The sequence below is a fragment of the Neolamprologus brichardi genome, chromosome 14, assembly GCF_056152115.1.
Source record: "Neolamprologus brichardi isolate AB-2024 chromosome 14, ASM5615211v1, whole genome shotgun sequence".
NCBI classification, from domain to species: Eukaryota; Metazoa; Chordata; class Actinopteri; order Cichliformes; family Cichlidae; genus Neolamprologus; species Neolamprologus brichardi.
The window spans coordinates 27,911,087-27,928,684 of NC_142117.1; the positions used below are offsets into that span (position 1 = coordinate 27,911,087).

Sequence of the window (17,598 nt, forward strand, 5' to 3'; positions counted from 1 at the left end):
TTTGTTCCCCTTTTTCTCCTTTTCCCCTGTAGGGAATCATTCTTTGTGGGACGTATCAGAACCGCCTGCTTTTTTTCGTAGTTATTAACACCAAAGACCAGTCTGTGTAATCAGGGCGATACAGAACAACGTGAAGGCATGACTATTAGATTCAAGATGATCTTATTTATAACGAGCATCATAGCGTAAATCTTAAGGTGCCAGTCGGTGAGCTTAACGTTGTATGCATACCTGACGTACTTTAAATACAGTGACCTATTATTCAGGCGGAGATCCTCTCTATAGTTCGCCAGTTTTCCCTTTTTCCCCACTCATGGTAAAATGACATCGTGACGTATTCTTGAGATGAAGTCAATTTTGCGTCATTCCTGCGCACATGCAGACGACTTCCAATCACACAACGGAGGGTTTTAAAGACACAGAGCGAGCCGCCTATATACGTCTGCCACCTGCATTGCGATGTGTCTCCATACTAGGAGAGAGGTGAGGGGGTGGGAAGGCCTGGGGGGTCTAATGAAAACTCCCCAAGGTAACTCCTGGAAGGGGGCATGACAAGAATTCTAATGTGCATGGTCCAATAACATCTCCCACAGGTTTTTGGCTTTAATGTTCAATTGCGCCAGGTATCCATATGGACTATAAAGGATTTGGCAAGTGCACTAGTTTAGTGTCGCTGTCCATTGTCCTGTAGATGGTCTGAAAATTGACCCGCATTTGACTGCATGTAAATGACACTGATGAATATGACAGTACAGTACTAAGAGCCGAGCGCCGATGGTTTGTGTCCGTTGAGTCTCTCATCCTCCAGAAAATTATTAATGTAAAATAATAATAATAATAAAGTAAATTAACAGATGTTTTAGATTTTTCTCAGCGTGACCTGGGAAAACCTTTACCCAGTCCTCCGTGTTCGTTCTGCTTTGCGTCATAGTTTAATACCAATTACTTTTTAAACTCTCTGACCTCTGCCTTCGTGTGTGCGGCTCTTAAAAATAGAGTCGCGCATCTCTGGGGATATTTACGGCTGACGTAGCTGCAGAAACTCGGCCAGCAGTGTTTCTCTGTCACTGGATGATCTTCAGGACCATGGACAGTGACAGAATCCAGCTACTCTGTTAAAACTAATTGGTCTCATTTGAATGAATGAAACCCACAAAATATTCTTACATTTGTTCCATTTGTTGCTCTATATGAGTAAGAGTTAACACTTTGATAAATGTTATTAATGTGAGAACTAATGTAAGGTACTGACAGTGACCCCATTGGAGATAAACAGAAAAATAAATATGATGCAGGAACAAGCTGAAGTCAGTGGTAACCTCTGATTGGGCTTCAACACCAACTTCTGCACTATCCTCACTCACAGTGCTTTTCCCCTTTTTTTCTCCACACATTTCTAGATTCCTCCAGAAGAGAAACTGTTTATGTGAAAATACACAAATCACCATCACCAACCACTTTACCCTGTCTGAAAGAGGCCAAACAGCCAATACACAAATATCCGATGAGCGCTTGAGTGTACATAAATTTCCTGACTGCTGACGTAAGTCCGAGAGTTACTCAGCTGGGCTTGCATAAGCTGCCAATTCACCCCATTCTTCCGTCCATCTCTATCTTGTGGCTGACTCATAGATAATCGGCATGGAAATCAATACCACAAACACAAGAGAGCTATGAAACCGCCAGTCTGGCCTTGCATTGCCTAGGGCCTCTGGCAGGAAAGGCCATGTTGTTTGTTTCCTGGAGTAATGTGTCATAGTGCATGATCTAATTTGGCTAATTTCATACTATGTGCCAAAGCAATATTCTAGAAACTGCAACGAGCTCCTTTTCCTTTGCACATCGCACCTTGACTTGTTTATGTAATGCAATTATGGCTGACATTACATTGTTCAGCAAAGGGCAACAGCATGCTATATCCCTTACTCTGCACCCCCACCTCTCCTTCTGCATGCTTTTATGGGCTGGTATGCGAGTACTTTACTCACTGCAGCCAGATTGAATAATATGCTAGTGCTCTGTTTTATCAGTCAGTGCATCAATACCTTGGCTCTAGACTGCTTACTGCTAAAACTCCTCCAAAGTACAGTAACAGTCTACAGTCATGGCTACTGACGTCTGGCAAGCCTCTGCACTGAGTGACAAATTTCACCTTTGTGACTGTAAGAATTAAGCTGAGTGGGAAGATGCTGCTATACTGTATGAAGTTTCCTGTCGGAGCCCAGCACTACTGAAGGCTGCATCACCAACATCATAAAACCACAGAGGACGTCAGTGGTTACCACAGCCAATCATATTTCTCCTGCTGTCTCCATGGTGACCGTGGCATTAGATTGTTACTGTAGTAACAGCACCAGTGGTAACAGTCTACAGCCATGGTCGCTAGGGGGCAAAACATACATCTGAACCAGAGTGGTTCACATAAGGAAGTTTATGAAAGACACATTAGACACATCATACATCTAAGAAACAACAAGGAACTTATTAATCACAGTAATAAGAAGATATTTTTTTAGATAGATAGATAGATAGATAGATAGATAGATAGATAGATAGATAGATAGATAGATAGATAGATAGATAGATAGATAGATAGATAGATAGATAGATAGATAGATACTCTTGAGCTGCATGTATGAATCTTACCACTGTAAAGTATGGCTTCTTATTAATAAATTATTTAAACATGAGCACACGCCACTTTGTGTTTTTAATGATTGGAGCTGCTTTTTAATAATCAAGTCAGAGCTCAAATTTAACCACACAGGGGTGACTTTTGGCTTAACATAAATTTGGTCCTTTGGGGAAGGACACAGGCTGGATAAATCAGTTTAAAAATTTAGTCAAATCAATCAGATAAGAGAATGCAATCACCATCCACTGTTTTTTTTTATTTAAAATGTGATTTTTGTCTATTGTCTCTGCACTGTAGATCAACAAATGCTGTTTTCTTTTTCATCATCACAAAAATTTACTGTTCAGAGACCAAGACTCAGATCAGGAAATTAGCACAGTAATAGTAATCAATCAGATTTTAATATCTGCAGATGTAGTAATGTGGAGATATTAAAATCTGATTGATTACCGTTACTGGGCTAATTTCCTGATCTGAGTCTTGGTAAAGATCTGAATATTTCTTTCATGCTTTGCAGCATTTTTGGCAATTTAAAATTAGAAGAGGGTGATTGTAAAGGGTTCAAAAGAAGACTCTAAATCATGCTGTGTCCTTGGTGCCAAAACAAATGAGAGGAAATGAATAAAGTGAATGATGTGATGTAGGACTCCATAAATAAGCGTCATTCGGTGAATTGCTCTCAAGTGGCCTCATAATTTCATGGTAATCTTCTGTTCCACAAGGTAGTCTCAAGGTAAAACATGTTTCTTTTAGAGCTAGGATTCCAAGTAACAGAACGTGTTCAGGAAACTGGCTGAACGATATGCATGATATTTTCTGAATCTGACAGCTAGAAAGGATAAAAAAGGTATACAGTTGAAAAGATATCTCCACATTCAGAAAATATCATAAATATGGCTCAGCTAGCTTCTGTCTCTCTCTTTCTTTTTTTAAACAAACACAACTCTCTTACAGTCTTGGAAAATAAAATGTTATAGTCTTTGAAATGAAGTGAAGTGAATTTTCCACTGGCCTTATTTGTAGCTTATAGTGATATATTTTGGACCTTTACTAACTTTATATAAGGGCACAAAAAAGTGCAAAATTAGATAAACAGTAACTATTAATTTATTCCACCCAGAGAAATCACATTCAAAAGGATCACTTAAAGTATCAGAATGCAGTTTGATTTTGGCGTGTGGGCTTCAAATCAGAATGCTGTGCAAATATAATACAGAGAAACTGCCAGAGATGAGTAAAGATCCATATGGAGTCTGCAGGTGGATGCTGGAGTGGTTGGAACACCAGGCAGCAGTGACGCTGACATGTCAGGGTTAAAGAAAAGACATTTTACAGTTTAAATATACTACCAGACTGGGAGGATGTGTTTGGTAACTTATGGTGTGACATGAAGTGAGTGAGTTATGTCGCATTGCTGCTCGAGACGCCTTCCTGAACTAGCTTGCAGACTATGCTCCATTTTTCATTTATCAGTTATTAGTCATTCGTGGCTTTGCCAGTCTTAGTAACCATTCAGAGACTTTTCTATCTCACATCTGCATCGATGACTAAGAGGTGCAGCGCGAACAAAGACAGGTTGAAACTGTGTGGGTGTGTGTTAACATTCTTAATCTTGCCAAAAGTGTGTGTCCAAGTAAAGTGACTGAGTTGAATTTAAGAATCTACAGGTGTCAGTTAGCATGTTAAACAGCTAAAGATCTTGACAATACAATAAGAACAGAACAATTATGACTTATTTAAAAGGGTTGCTACATAGGAGGCAGCATCTGCTGTTAGGTGATGATTTGGATTTGTTTTGCAGCCACAGGACCTGGGCACCTTGCAGCCATTGAGCCGACCGCAAAGTCCTCTGTATACCAAAGAGACAAATGTGAGGGCATCTGTCCAATAGCTACAGCTGAGTTGGAAATGAGTCATGCAAGAGGACAATGACTCCGAGCACAGCAGCAAATCAGAAATATGACTAAAAACAAAAAGAATCAAGGTGTTGCAATGATGCAGTCAAAGTCCAGACCTCAATCTTACTGATGTGCATATATTTTAAAGGTAAAAGTAATTAAAAATATTTTAAATAGAATTCTATTGAATCCATTAGCTGTTCTCCAAATCATTGTTAGAGAAACCAATAAGTGATTTAGACATTTTTATAAAAGAAAATCTTAATAAAGCACTTTTGTACTTATATGCAGTGTTATCTTTAATTTGTCAAAACTACTAACAAATCATTTATGTAAATTCATAATAGATTAGCAGAAAAATAACAGTGACGTTAAATTATGTATTTATACATTTACTGGCTCTACTGAAAATGCCAAGATAAGAACTTTTGTCATGACAAGAGTTACAAATGCTTCTTTGTATGTTTCGATTTCAAGTGTTAATTCAAATATGAAATGTATTATTCTTATTTCCAGTAGCTACCACAGCTACAAAGAAAGAAACATGTGAGAAAAACTTAATAACTACTGCATGCTATCAAAACCAAAAAAAGTTCTTAAGAGTCTACTCCTAGACACTGTGGTAGTGATTTTCCAAGATGAACCAGCTGCACTCAGTCTGCTTTTGGTTCTGAATCTGCATGCTTACCACTGCCTTAATGGATTTCCCGTTGATTAACTTATAATCAGATGTAAATGACATCCCACCAATAATTATAACAATCATAGCTTTCGCTAAGAAAGCATCATTAGCTCATGAATGGCACAAGGCAGATGGCTGAAGTGTATAAAAAAGACTCAATAATGTTCAGGGCGTTTTATTAATATTCACATCCATATGTTATATTATTAACTAACAGATACTGATAAAATTACATGACGTACGTTTGGGGCGAGCTACTGGATGATCCACCAATTTAAACTGACTCATTTCCTCTGTGATTGAAAGAACTTCATTTTCCTACAGCTTATTGATTATTCCAGCTTATAGACAATGACCTCCAAAAGAGCAGTCCTGTTAAACCTAACCGTATAGAGAGTGTGAGTATGCAGATTCAGAAACATCAAGAAAGTAATCATTAGAGACTGGTACATTAGCAACATAAAGAGTGTTAATAAGAAGATTTATTATGCAAATGATTTTTCACTTTGGTTTTGGGAGAAATACCGAGACCAGATTAACATGTATTTAGACTGAACTGTAGATAAAATGGGTGTTGCTGCTCCCGGATGATCAAAATCTTGATAAACCATTATGAATAATGTTTTCACAAAAAGCCAAAAAGTGTTTGGAGGTTTTTAATAGGAATAGCATGGCTATAAAAGGCCTGAAAAAAATCAACAAAAAAAGAAGAAAACAGTAACAATTGGTACCTCATTTGTTCAACAGGTTTCCCTCACTAAAATGAATAAGAAAGGACTGAACGAAATGAGAACAAGAAAACACTCAGAATAGAGTGCAGGACGTGGACGTGTTGAGGAAGAAGGTGACTTTGTGACAGCCCTGTGCATGGGTGGTGCTTGGCCGGATGATCAGGGACAGGCTGACCTCCCACACAGAATTAGTCATCACTTTACACCACTTTTTTATTTCTCCCACAAAAGACTCTTATTCAACCTTCTAGCAACCTTTCTTCACATTGCTGCACAGCCTTCTTGTCTCCCCCACACACGAGTCAGCTTTATTGTTCAAATTTCCCCAGGGATGCTGAAGGGTGATTTAATCAAGACGTGATCAAATAGATTGAAGAAGAGCTCAATTGTTTTTTGAAACCATTTTAATCAAACTAATTCAAAGAAACACTCAGAATTACAGCATTTGAAACTTTACATAATAAGCTGTTTTGACAAATTTAGCTGTTCGCTTTTATAATTCTGTCCTCAATAGAGCAGTAACCTTTGTTCTGAGGGATTTGCTTTCCTCATTGTATTACAGATTTGATGCTTCTTAGCAAAATCCAGAAATGGGAAACGACAAGCCTTGCTGCGTTTTGGTTTACACAAGAAAATGATCCCAGAAATGTCCAGATTATGCAGAAACATCTTGCACAGTGACAGCATGCAGCTCTTCTTCCGAGGGCCATTCTTCTGAAATGGAAATCGCACGTGCATCATCTCACCACACGTATATTATTACACAGCAAACAACGAGAAATCGGCAGTCTCAATCTTCCAAACACAGTTTTTTCACCTTCATGCCTTTATAAACAGTTTTTCGCCCACCTACGGTGTCCTGACAGAAGTAAATACAGGCAATGTAAACAAAATCATTTATTTTCTGTTCTAATGTAATCCAATAAATGGTAGAAGGAGAAAAGTGAGAGAGAGAAACAGGAAAAAAAACCAACAGAGACACAGGAGCAAACACTGGAACACGAACTTCATCTGGATTTTATATACATGCCCTCTACTGCCTCACCTCCCCCTGCCCACCCTCTAATAACATGCAGTATGTGTTAAACTGTACATCAAAGACAAACTGGTATATATATAAAAAAAAAGAACACACAAAATCAAACTTGCAAAGCAAATCTACTCCTCTTCATTTTTATTTTTGTTGTGGTACCATACGCCATAAGCCTCTACCCCCTCCCCCACTTACACCTGATTTCCTTTTTGGACAGAAATAAGAAGAAACAAATAAGTGATATGAAAAACACGAAAGATGAGTTTACTCTGTGAGTTGCCTAAAACGCATTAAGGTGTTGGGGCTGGTGAAAATAAAGGTCGGATGAGCCATCTGTGACTCAGCCTTTCCCTAGATAAGAGAAACAATGACTAAATACATCACAGGTGCTGACATGTTTTTCTCTGCTTTCACATAGAGAGAAAAAAAAATCCCCAAAACATTAACCCAGGTAGACAGTTCAGAGTTACTAAAAATGTGTTTTCAATCAGTCTTCGGCTTCTGAATGATGAGTGGTTGTCGAGAATGCATTAACCGATGACTTTTGAGTCGCATCACTGAGGGCTACACAAACAAATGCTGGGCACCAATGGCAACCAGCTAACCATCCAGTCAGGTTACATCAGTATCACTGCGCATGGTACGTGACCTGAGCACCTGTTGTCCAGGATAACTAAATCGTGTGGCCTGTGTAGTCATAAGACCCATAATAAATACGTCATAAATTCTCCGTGGGACCAGACACTCGATGTTGACACAAAACAAAGTGCGATGGCAAGCACACTCAGGGCAGAAGGGATGCCAAGCAGGATGAAGGAGTGTGGAGTCAAATTCCCACCACGTCTGGAAAATAATTGCACACACCAGCAACCAAAGGCACACTGGGTACTTGCACTCAACCAAGTACACGTAATCACGTGTGATCATGCAGTGTAAAGCTTCTAGAATGAAAAGTGAAAAGTGACTTGAATGGCTTAATGCAAATAAGCTGTGCAAACAGTGCCCCTGTGTGGTCACTCAGCTTTTGGCAGGGAAGAGAATGTACTTGAGGTAACAGGTCAGACTGGGAGAAGCTGGCAGAGCTGTGGATGAGAAGCTCATTGACTTTCAGGTCTACCTCCCCCACAGCCTTGCAGCTATGTGCATAAATTAAGCTATCACAATATGTTTTGAAACAGTTACAGCCAACTAGAATAATACAATCCCAACTCTGAAAATGTTGGCATGATGTTTAAAATGTAAATAAAACCAGAATGCAATGATTGGGAATCTCATAAACCCACATTTTATCCACAAAAAACACATAAAACATGTAAAATATTTATACTGAGAAAATGTAGAACTTTAAGAAAAGTATTAAATCGTTTTTGACACTTTTCGAAACAGCTGGCACAGGCCTGTGTTCTTACCACAGTGAAGCTTTGCCTCGTCTTTTAACAACAGTTTGTAAAAGCCTGTAAACTGAAGAAACCAGCTGCAGGCTTTTGGACAGGAAATGCTGTTCTATTCTTGTAATATAGGATTCCAGCTGCTGAGACTGGGAGCTGATAACAAGAGGTTCACATTTCAATTTGAAATTTGATCGGTCTGATTTCAAAATAATAGTCTGACCATAGAACAGTTTTCCACTTTGTCTCAGTCCATTTAAAATTAGCCGTGGTCCACAGAAGATGGCAGTATTTCTGGATCACCTTCATATTTGTGGATTGTGTGCCAAATTCTGTTCACAGAGTGTGCTATACCATCCACACCGTAACATTACAGTATCATCACTACTATGTGCTGTACCATTCACAGCTCATGCAGTGATTTCCAAAACACAATACAGGGTTTTTAACACAGTACAACTTCATTGCCCTCCAAATCACAGCCATTCAAGGGCTGATTTTCTGGCTTGACCTTTTCGCACAGAGATTTCTCCGGATTCTTTGAATTTGTGTCAGTTAACTTTTTTTTTTTTTTGCCATGTTCTATTGTAAATAAAATATGGATTTACGAGATGTGCTAATCATTACATTCTGTTTTTATTTACATTTTACACATTTTCACACATTGGGGTTGTAACAGGTTTGTGTTGTAACAGGTTTGTGTTTTTCATCATTTCAGCTTCTCTTTTCAGACTGGTTAGTTTATAGAGCGCATTTGCTTCTTTCATATATGGTTGTTATTGTTAAAATGTTTAGCTTTAGCTTATTTTTTATTATAAAGGAACAACACATAAGAGGGTTAAAATTCCTCTTTATTTTTGTGTTGACAAATTCAACCAAACTGTTAGAAAATGATGTTTTTAGCATTTCTTATACAAATATACTTTCCATTTTGGGATTTTTATAAAGCTTTGGTTTTACTACATTTTTTCACATCTAGTTTTCATTTGGTTTTGTGAACTGTAATCTTGCATCCAAATACTCATAAATTCACTTTTAAATATTTGATTTCCGTTAACACAAGAAACACATGGGGACTTATCCCAGGGTAATGAATTTCTCCTAGTTATTTGGACCTTTTACATATAAAACTGAGCATCAGCTTTGAACATTAAAAAAAAAAAAAAAAAAATCGGTAAGTCTTCATGAGGGAAAATGAAGCAAAAGCAAAATGAAGTATAAGGTGCTTAAAAATCAAACTAGAAAGTGTCAAATTTCAAATGATATATTTAGCATGTTAAGTTCTTATGTAAATATACAGTGATGGGCATAAAGGTGATATTATTATGATTACCATAGTATTGATACAGCGTATTTCATGTAGAAGCTGTAAATGTAATTTGTTACTCAGTGAGGATTTAAATGCATCAGAAAAAAAGTTATTATTGATGATTTAAGTTTATCCTCACAAAAAAACTACAAAAATGGCTGGTGCCTTTTGGCAACATTTCCTAATGACCATCATTTACAAACCTGTAAACTGATAGTTTGTTTGTTACAGTTAAATAATCAAACAATAACCTTCACTCGCTGATTAAAAATGATTTTGTTAGCTATATATGAACTTTATCTAGATAACTACTCCCTGTGTGGAAACTGGTGTTTTATAAAACTATATATACTATAACATAAAAATATTTCATTTCTTACTCTAAATTCCAACAGATTCTTCACATACCTTTTTTTAAGGGGTCTATAAGCAGGGAGGTGAGGCGGCGTTATAAAACCTGTGAACCTGGAGATTGCAGTTTTTGTCCTGTTTCACTAACTGCCCTCATCTTTGATGAAGTTTAGATGACAGGGTCTGATTATTGTTATGTCACACTTGAAACCTGAAGGACTCACTGTGTGGAGATTTCAGCAGTCGGTATTTGATGTCCTCATAATTTTTTAAGTTTACTTGATTAAGAAAGTAATAATGATCTAGTTTAACAATTTTGTATTTAAATATAAGGGAGGCATGGTGGTGGTGGAATGGTTAGCACTCTTGCCCCACAACAAGAAGCACCTGGGTCCTTTCTATGTGCAGTTTGCATGTTGTCCCCATACTGGGCTTCTCTCTTGATACCCCTTCACAGTCCATATACATGCATGTTAGGCTAATCAGCAATTCGAAACCTGCCGTGTGTGTGAATGTTGAGTGGTTGTCTGTGTTATCATGCAGTAGACAGACTGACAACCTGTCAAGGCGGTACACCGCCTCTCGCCTTAGCTGTGAGTGGCTACATCACCTTTGTGACCCTAAATCAGATAAGCAGCAGAAAGTAAATGGCTGGTTATTAAATATTAAAATCTAATTTTTTCTAGCTCTTGTTTCTATTATGGTTAAATTTAAAACCATAAAGTTCAATGTATATGATCTGTCTTTTAAACAATCAAAAAAAAGCTTTTATTTATGTTGTAATCAGTAAATCATTTTTGATTTAAATCATGACAAATCTTTAGACTTGGATAACAAACCTGAAGGGTTATGAGAAGAGGAAAGGGCAGATTATTAACATTCTTCCTTTTTGCCTGCGAAAGAACAAACTAGAATATAAATCGAACATCAGCTGAAAGAGAGCTCTGCTGGCCAATAATTTATTCCCGACTGCTATGCATCACACACGGTACTGTGGCAAATACTGAGCTCTTAAAAAAATGTAGCTGCTAGCGGGACACGTGACGCATCCCGGATATGTCTGGCAGTATCGCTCTATCTCACTGCCATTTGCTGCTGAAGTGATACGAAGGTGGAAAGCAGAGGGAGGATGTGATTGGAGAAGTTGGGTAGTTGTTTAGAATTAAAACTCTCCAAAGATCACCTGTCACACTGTGCTGCCACCTGGGGAGGGTTCTTGGGATCAGCTGAGGCCACGGTAGGCTTCTGTCAATCAGTTTTTACTGTAACGGCCAAACAGCAATAGGAGGATTATTTATTTATTTATTGACAGACTCCACCATCAATAAATAATGAGAACGGAGAGCAGTCGTGACTAGCTCTGCACGCATCTAGGAACTCATACCACTCAGCTTTAAAAACAGGCTCATAGCTTCAGAACAGCACTGCATTTAGGGGAAAAAAAACCTGCTCCCAACAAGAAAGGTTTCATTTCTGATTTACTGTTTTCACAATTTCACCACAAAAAGAAGAAAGCAAAACAGGGTCAGGTCGCATCTCAACTGCTCACATATCGGCAGAAAATCTATTTGAAAAAGAAGCTGAAAACTCCTCTGAAGTTAGACTGACTCAAATTCCAATTGTTCCTCTTCTGGTCTGACCCCTCTCTGCTTGTTAGCATGTCATTCCCCTTGGCAGCCACAGGGGGCGCACTGGTTCCGCTCACAGTGCTTGGCAGGAATGGCTGGCTCCGAGCCTTTTTTCTGCAGGCAGGCAGAGGGATAGCATTAACACTTGGAGCAGTGACAGTACCTACCTCAGACATACAAATGATAATACTTGGAAATACAGCTACTGTATGATGTATCCGCAGAGCAGTAACTCAATCAATATCTATGCACCCTTCTTCATTTTTAATAAGTAAAAGGAACATCAAGGTCAAGGTCATAGCCACGCCTTACAAAGAGATGTTGAGATACATGTCCTGTTGTCACTGTGCCACTGGGTGTCAGTGTGGTGACATTCTGATAAAGACCATCAAGCATGAGTTGAACAGTGTGTAATCACTTCCAGTCACTCATTCTTTTTTTTTATCTCCCAGCTCTATTCACCTGGGTCTGTCTACGAGCAGGCCGCACAGGTTGGTTGTCAGGGTGGTTAGGTCCCCACGGACCCAGGCTCTGATTGGAGTAGAAGTCCATGGGGTAGACTTCCTTCCAGCCTACCTCTTGTAAAGCAACAGCTGCCTAAAAGATACCAAGAAATACAGATGGCGAGACAGTGACAAATCAGAACCAAATCAAAAAAGGACAAGAAACGATGAGCAAAAGGTGCAATAATGGCACCCTCCAAGGTGTTATGGTACATGATTCCGCTGATTTTCACTGTCACCTAGTACTGTATCTGCAGTTTTCAGCGTTTTGGACAAACAAGCGGCAGGAAACCAAAGAGTGATGAGAAGACACAACAGACTGACTATACCGACAAGACAGGTGTCATAATAATAAGCTTGGATAACACGCAGAGTTGTCATGTTATCCCTATGCAGCTGCACTGAACGCTACAACAGCTGTTAGAGAGGAACAACAACAGTGGCATGACAGAGCTGTGACTTAAGTGAAGGCTGCTCCATATGGAAGAGAAATGCCTGTGAATACTGATTCCAAACGAAAGAAAAAGCATACATAACAAGCGTTCTGAATGAAAGAACAAATCATTTGACTGTTCATTTATTCATTTATCCGAGCACTCGTTCATCTTTCAAGCTGTTTAGATGCCAAGACCTAACTTCAGCTTTGAACTATTTGGAATAATTCCGATGATGTATGGAATTATGATGAGAAAACAAGTCATAGAATTTTTATAAAACTCCAAATACACCCGTTAGAGAATTTAGTTCAAAGGAGACATGAAAAATTCAGCTTCAAAGTGATGAAATCTTTCTTCTAGTGCGACATAATTCATCACTGTTGCGCAGCTTGTGACTGTCGTTCGTTAGTATAGCGCGCACCCAAACCGACAAGACAGTGTTCTGTTCTCTTACGCAAAGGTTGACGTTTCCTGAATAAAACCAGAAGTAAAAACAGTTTTTCTTTAAAAGAAAGTACTGCAAACTTAATAAAGCTTCTTTCTCTTTTAAGATATAATTGCATCCCAGTTATGTTAACCTGTTGTAAAAAAAATCTCGTAAACATATGTTTTTCAGGCAAAATAACTTTCTTCATATCCAGATTTTAAAACACAATCTATCAGAAAATAAAAATACTACAGAATAACCATCCCTTCCTTTCTCCAGGCAGCCTTCTACCAGAGTCTCCTCCTCTCGTCTACCCCTTATTCAATCAGTCTCTCACTTTTCCCCACTGCTCTCGTTCTCTCCCCTCTCACACCAACTGCCTCTCTCTGTGGAAGCTAGCTTCTCTTGCTAATCCCTGCTCTGACAGGAGAGCCAAGTGTGTCTTATTGACTATAAATATAACATGAGACGCACTGAAAATAAATCTCCTTGCTCACTTCACCCTCCCATCTCGTTCCTCTTCATCTTCCTCCTAAATGCCACAGTGAAAAGCATAGCGCACCGAGATGTGTAACACTCATAGGTATGAGATGCGGGTGAATTAAGACTTATCACAAGCGCAGCACCAAATTATTTAAATGCACAAACATCGTTCCCAAATAGCTGGCGGGGAGAGCAAAGCAAACTGTAGCACAAAGGGCTTAAGAAAACAGATTGCTGCTTTCCTCATTACAGCAGGGCGAATTTCCGTCTTCGCACGCGCCGTTATAGACCTCAGTCAAAAACAATGCAAAATAACCATTGCTTCTTCTTCTAAGGTGAATGCTATCATTATTCTTAATGGCCCCGTTCTGAAATGTAAGTGCTTTCACGTTGTGTGCGGCGCACAAAGATGTGTAGTCTGAACATAACAGCAACCATTTCAAATCACAATCCAATATTCAAGACAGCAATTCCCCTTGCAGCCATTTCAGTATTCAAATCAGTGGCATACATCTGAGGAAAAAAAATTTGTTGAACGAATTAATAGTTGACTTCAAGTGCTAACCAGTGAGGTCACATAAAAGCATAATGTGACATAACTGCCAAGCTCATCACAAAACAAGCCTGCTTTTTTTTGCTACAACAGCTGCAGACAAACAAACACATGCTTTGAAATGGATCTTTATGGGATGCTGTCCGATCCATTTCTCTCCCTTTAGAAAAACAAGCTGAAAGGGGTGGGGAGTGTCTATATGGTTCTGCAGCCAGCAGGGGGGGCTAGTCTGCTACTGATGGTGTTTTATATGCGTGTGCTGGTGTGCTTTATGGCAGGGAGAGGAAGAGGGAGGAAGAACTAGACATAATTCTTCATCTCCAGCACAAGCAAGGCCTTGATGAGTCTTATACAACTTGAAAAATCACTTAACAATGTAACTTTCTCCTTCTGCACTTTGATGAAGGCTTCAACACGACATCAGTCAAGTTATGTGCAGACAGGAAGGTCTGTGTGTGTGAAATGTGTGACACTTGTATGAAAAACGATTAGCGGCTTGTTGAGAAGCTGTAAGGTTGATGCTTACCTCATATGGAGAGAGAAGGGGTTTGGAGAAGGCAGTGCCCCAGTCGATAGAAAGGCGTGGACAAGCGATCTGAACCCACCTGTAAGGAGTAGGTGCAAATTTTAGCTCAAACGTACAGCTCAGAATCAGTGCAAATGCGAGTGTAACAGTTAAGCAATAACGTTGAGAGACTAAGATCCTATTAGACAGGCAGAGCACATCTACAACTGCACACTGCATGTGGGTACGTGATGCAGTGGGTTAGTGCGAGGAGACTCCCTCCACCTGACCTCCAGCATCTGTTGGAGAGATCTGTCCTGATTTGCAACAGTTCTAAAGACAGCCATGCTACACCATCTGAATGCATAGTCAGAGGGAGGCTGAAAAGACAGGGATGAAGGTTTCATATGGTCTAGTGGTGCCGACTGGTTGCAAGAGGGAAAAACAGAGAGGAAAAAAAAATACAGCAAAAGATGCAAACAGGGGTAAAAAGAAATGCTGTGAAAGAAAAGACGAAGAGGTTAGGTGAGTGTGAATAAAAAAGCCGCACCAGCCGGTCTCCACGGAGGTAGCCTACATTGCTCGCAGACAGGGTGGCGGAGGGATGGGGTGGGGTGGGCGTAGGTTTAGTGGTGAAGCGGCTGTGTATTAAAGAGATGGGGAGGGGGGTGGGAAAAAAAAGAGAGAGAAGGACACAGATACAGAGCGATAGGGAGAATGAGCAATGAAGATGAAAAACCGGAGGGGGGGTTGAAGAGGCGCAGGCAAGAAGAGAAGACAGAAGTGAGGCAGAAGAGAGGAAGAAGACAGGCAGGGAGGAACGTGTTTACTCTGGAAAATGCATGGGAGTAGGATGAGGAGGGTGTGTGGAAGTAAACAGCTGCAGGGAAAACTGAACAATGGGAAAATGGAGACGGAAAGTGGCTGAGGCTACGGAGGGTTAGCTTTCACAGATCAATGCTATTCACAGCTCCGTCTCTACTGAGGAAGCATAACATTCCCTGTCCCTAATCCTTATGATGAAGATCCATCAGAATGATTGATAAATACAAAATGAACTGCAGTGTATATAAAGACTAATTCTAGGTAAACGTCAATAAGGACACACCAGTTTGAGATTTAGTTTGCGAGTACTTGACTACTTTCAAATATATGGTACTGCGTCAAATTTCCTTTCTGTCTTTCCCTCATTTTCCAACTTTCACACAGTTTCTCAGCTGCAGAATTGATTGCACCGCTGACGCTCACTCCACTCTGCTTTCTGTCACAGAAATATTCCACCCCCTCTGGGCAAATGCATGGCATTTTCTCATTTTCAACTAACACTTAAAAAAAAAAGAAGGAAAAAAAAGGCTCCCCCCAAAGAGTGAATTCTGATTCATCCTCCTAATTTGAGAGCCAGCTGAGTAAGAGACATTTCAACCAAGTACCAATCTCCTCAGTCCTAAGTTGGCCAAGTTTAGATGGAGATTGGAATCTGAAATGTTACCTTTAGGTCTATCAGCCGCTATTCATAACCAGAGCCTCTAAACAGACAAACACTGCACGTGCATCAAAGCGGCCTTAGTGCAGGAAAACAGTGGGGAAAAGGGCTAAATATAGGAGAAAAACCAACAGTTTGTATATGTGTGTTTTTATATGCAACATGTTTTTGAATATGCAAATTTGCAGTGCAAGATTAAAAAAAGAACACTGGAAGTGATAAAAAAGAGGGAGGGTGATTAATAAGCAAAGAGTAAATCCTCAGGGCTAACTCTGAGAGTAGAGAGGGAAGCAAGACAAAAAGCATGAAAAGGGAAGGAAGAAAGGATTCGTCCTTCATAGGGCGAAGATAGCTGATTGGCACATGAACTGAGGCGGGACTTAAAAGTGTTAGCAATGAGATTTTCTGAATGTTGCAGTGTGATAAGGTGCATAGTGCCACTGTATTGTTCCTTAGAAGCAGTGGAAACAGTATTTGTAGCCACTATCTTTGAAATCATTTTAGCAAGTGTGGAAGAGAACTGGTATCATCATGACATACAGTAAAACACAAAGACTTTAAAAAACAGGAGAGGTACACAGACACTGGAAGAGGTGGGCTGTTGTCTCATTTGAGCCTTGTTTCACAATTTGCTCGCAAACCAAGAAAAAAACAAAAACAAACAAACAGTGGAACAGACTGTGGGCGGGGTGTGGTTTGTAGCTCAGCTGCACGGGAGGGGTGGAGCAGTGGGTTTAAGGTGTGGTGTCAGGGGAGGCAGACCTACAACGCTGTTTTCCATCACCTGGTCATGCCTTCCCTATTTTAGTAGGATGCAGGGACCTGACAAGAGAGCTGTGTGCTGTAAGGGGACAAGGCAGCGCGAAGGTTGTGCAAGAAAAGGAAATATGGCAAATAAAAGCACCCATGCTGTGTGGCTTGGGTACCTCATGCCACAATGGGGCAAAAACCCAGTCCGGTGAAGGATGATGGACCAGCGTCTGGCGCAGCCATTGGAGGGGCTGGCCCATATGGTGGTGAAGCTAGCTACCATGCATATGGAGCAGGCGACGGTGCACTGGAAACAGTTTGACCAGTTGCAGCACCTGGCTGAGCACTGGACCAGAGTGTTGGAGGATCTGGTACCACAGTGGCCAGCAAGGTACATGTGGCAGCGCTGAGCCTCCCCACAACGGTGAAGGTCAGCTTCCAGTGTGTTCGCCAGACGATACTGGATTGGCTGGAGCTCGCACCGGAAGCCATTGCTGCCATTTTCAGGGAGACCTGATGAGGCTAGCAGATCTGCCCTCGCCAGGTGGCTGCAGCTTGGCTCAACCAAAGGAGAGGCATCGCTGCTGGATATGATCATGCTCAAGCATTTCATGAAGAGGCCCTCAGTGGACACAGCAGAGTGGGTCCACTACCACCGACCAGTCGGCCTGGTGCGGTGACGCATGTGGAGGCCCACCTGTCTGGGCAGCTGAGAGGATTGGTGGGGCAGCTGCAACCAGCAGTGAGTAGTTGGCTGGTCCCGGCTCCATGGAGGCAGCTGTGGAATGAATCACCATCGAGG

At 40.4% G+C, this 17,598-nt stretch overlaps 1 protein-coding gene across 1 annotated transcript in view; it reads right to left on the reverse strand.

The window, feature by feature from the left end:
• Nucleotides 1-6,238: 6,238 nt before the first annotated feature.
• The window catches only part of dph1 (diphthamide biosynthesis 1), a 68,366-nt gene continuing 57,006 nt past the window's right edge, over nucleotides 6,239-17,598 (reverse strand). Inside the window, exons 10-12 of the mRNA XM_006801556.3 lie at nucleotides 14,585-14,663; nucleotides 12,118-12,252; nucleotides 6,239-11,769 (exon numbers count right to left, since the gene is read on the reverse strand). Coding sequence (XP_006801619.1) covers nucleotides 11,689-11,769; nucleotides 12,118-12,252; nucleotides 14,585-14,663 — 295 coding nt within the window. The 3' untranslated portion in view covers nucleotides 6,239-11,688. The remainder of the gene's footprint in view (nucleotides 11,770-12,117; nucleotides 12,253-14,584; nucleotides 14,664-17,598) is intronic.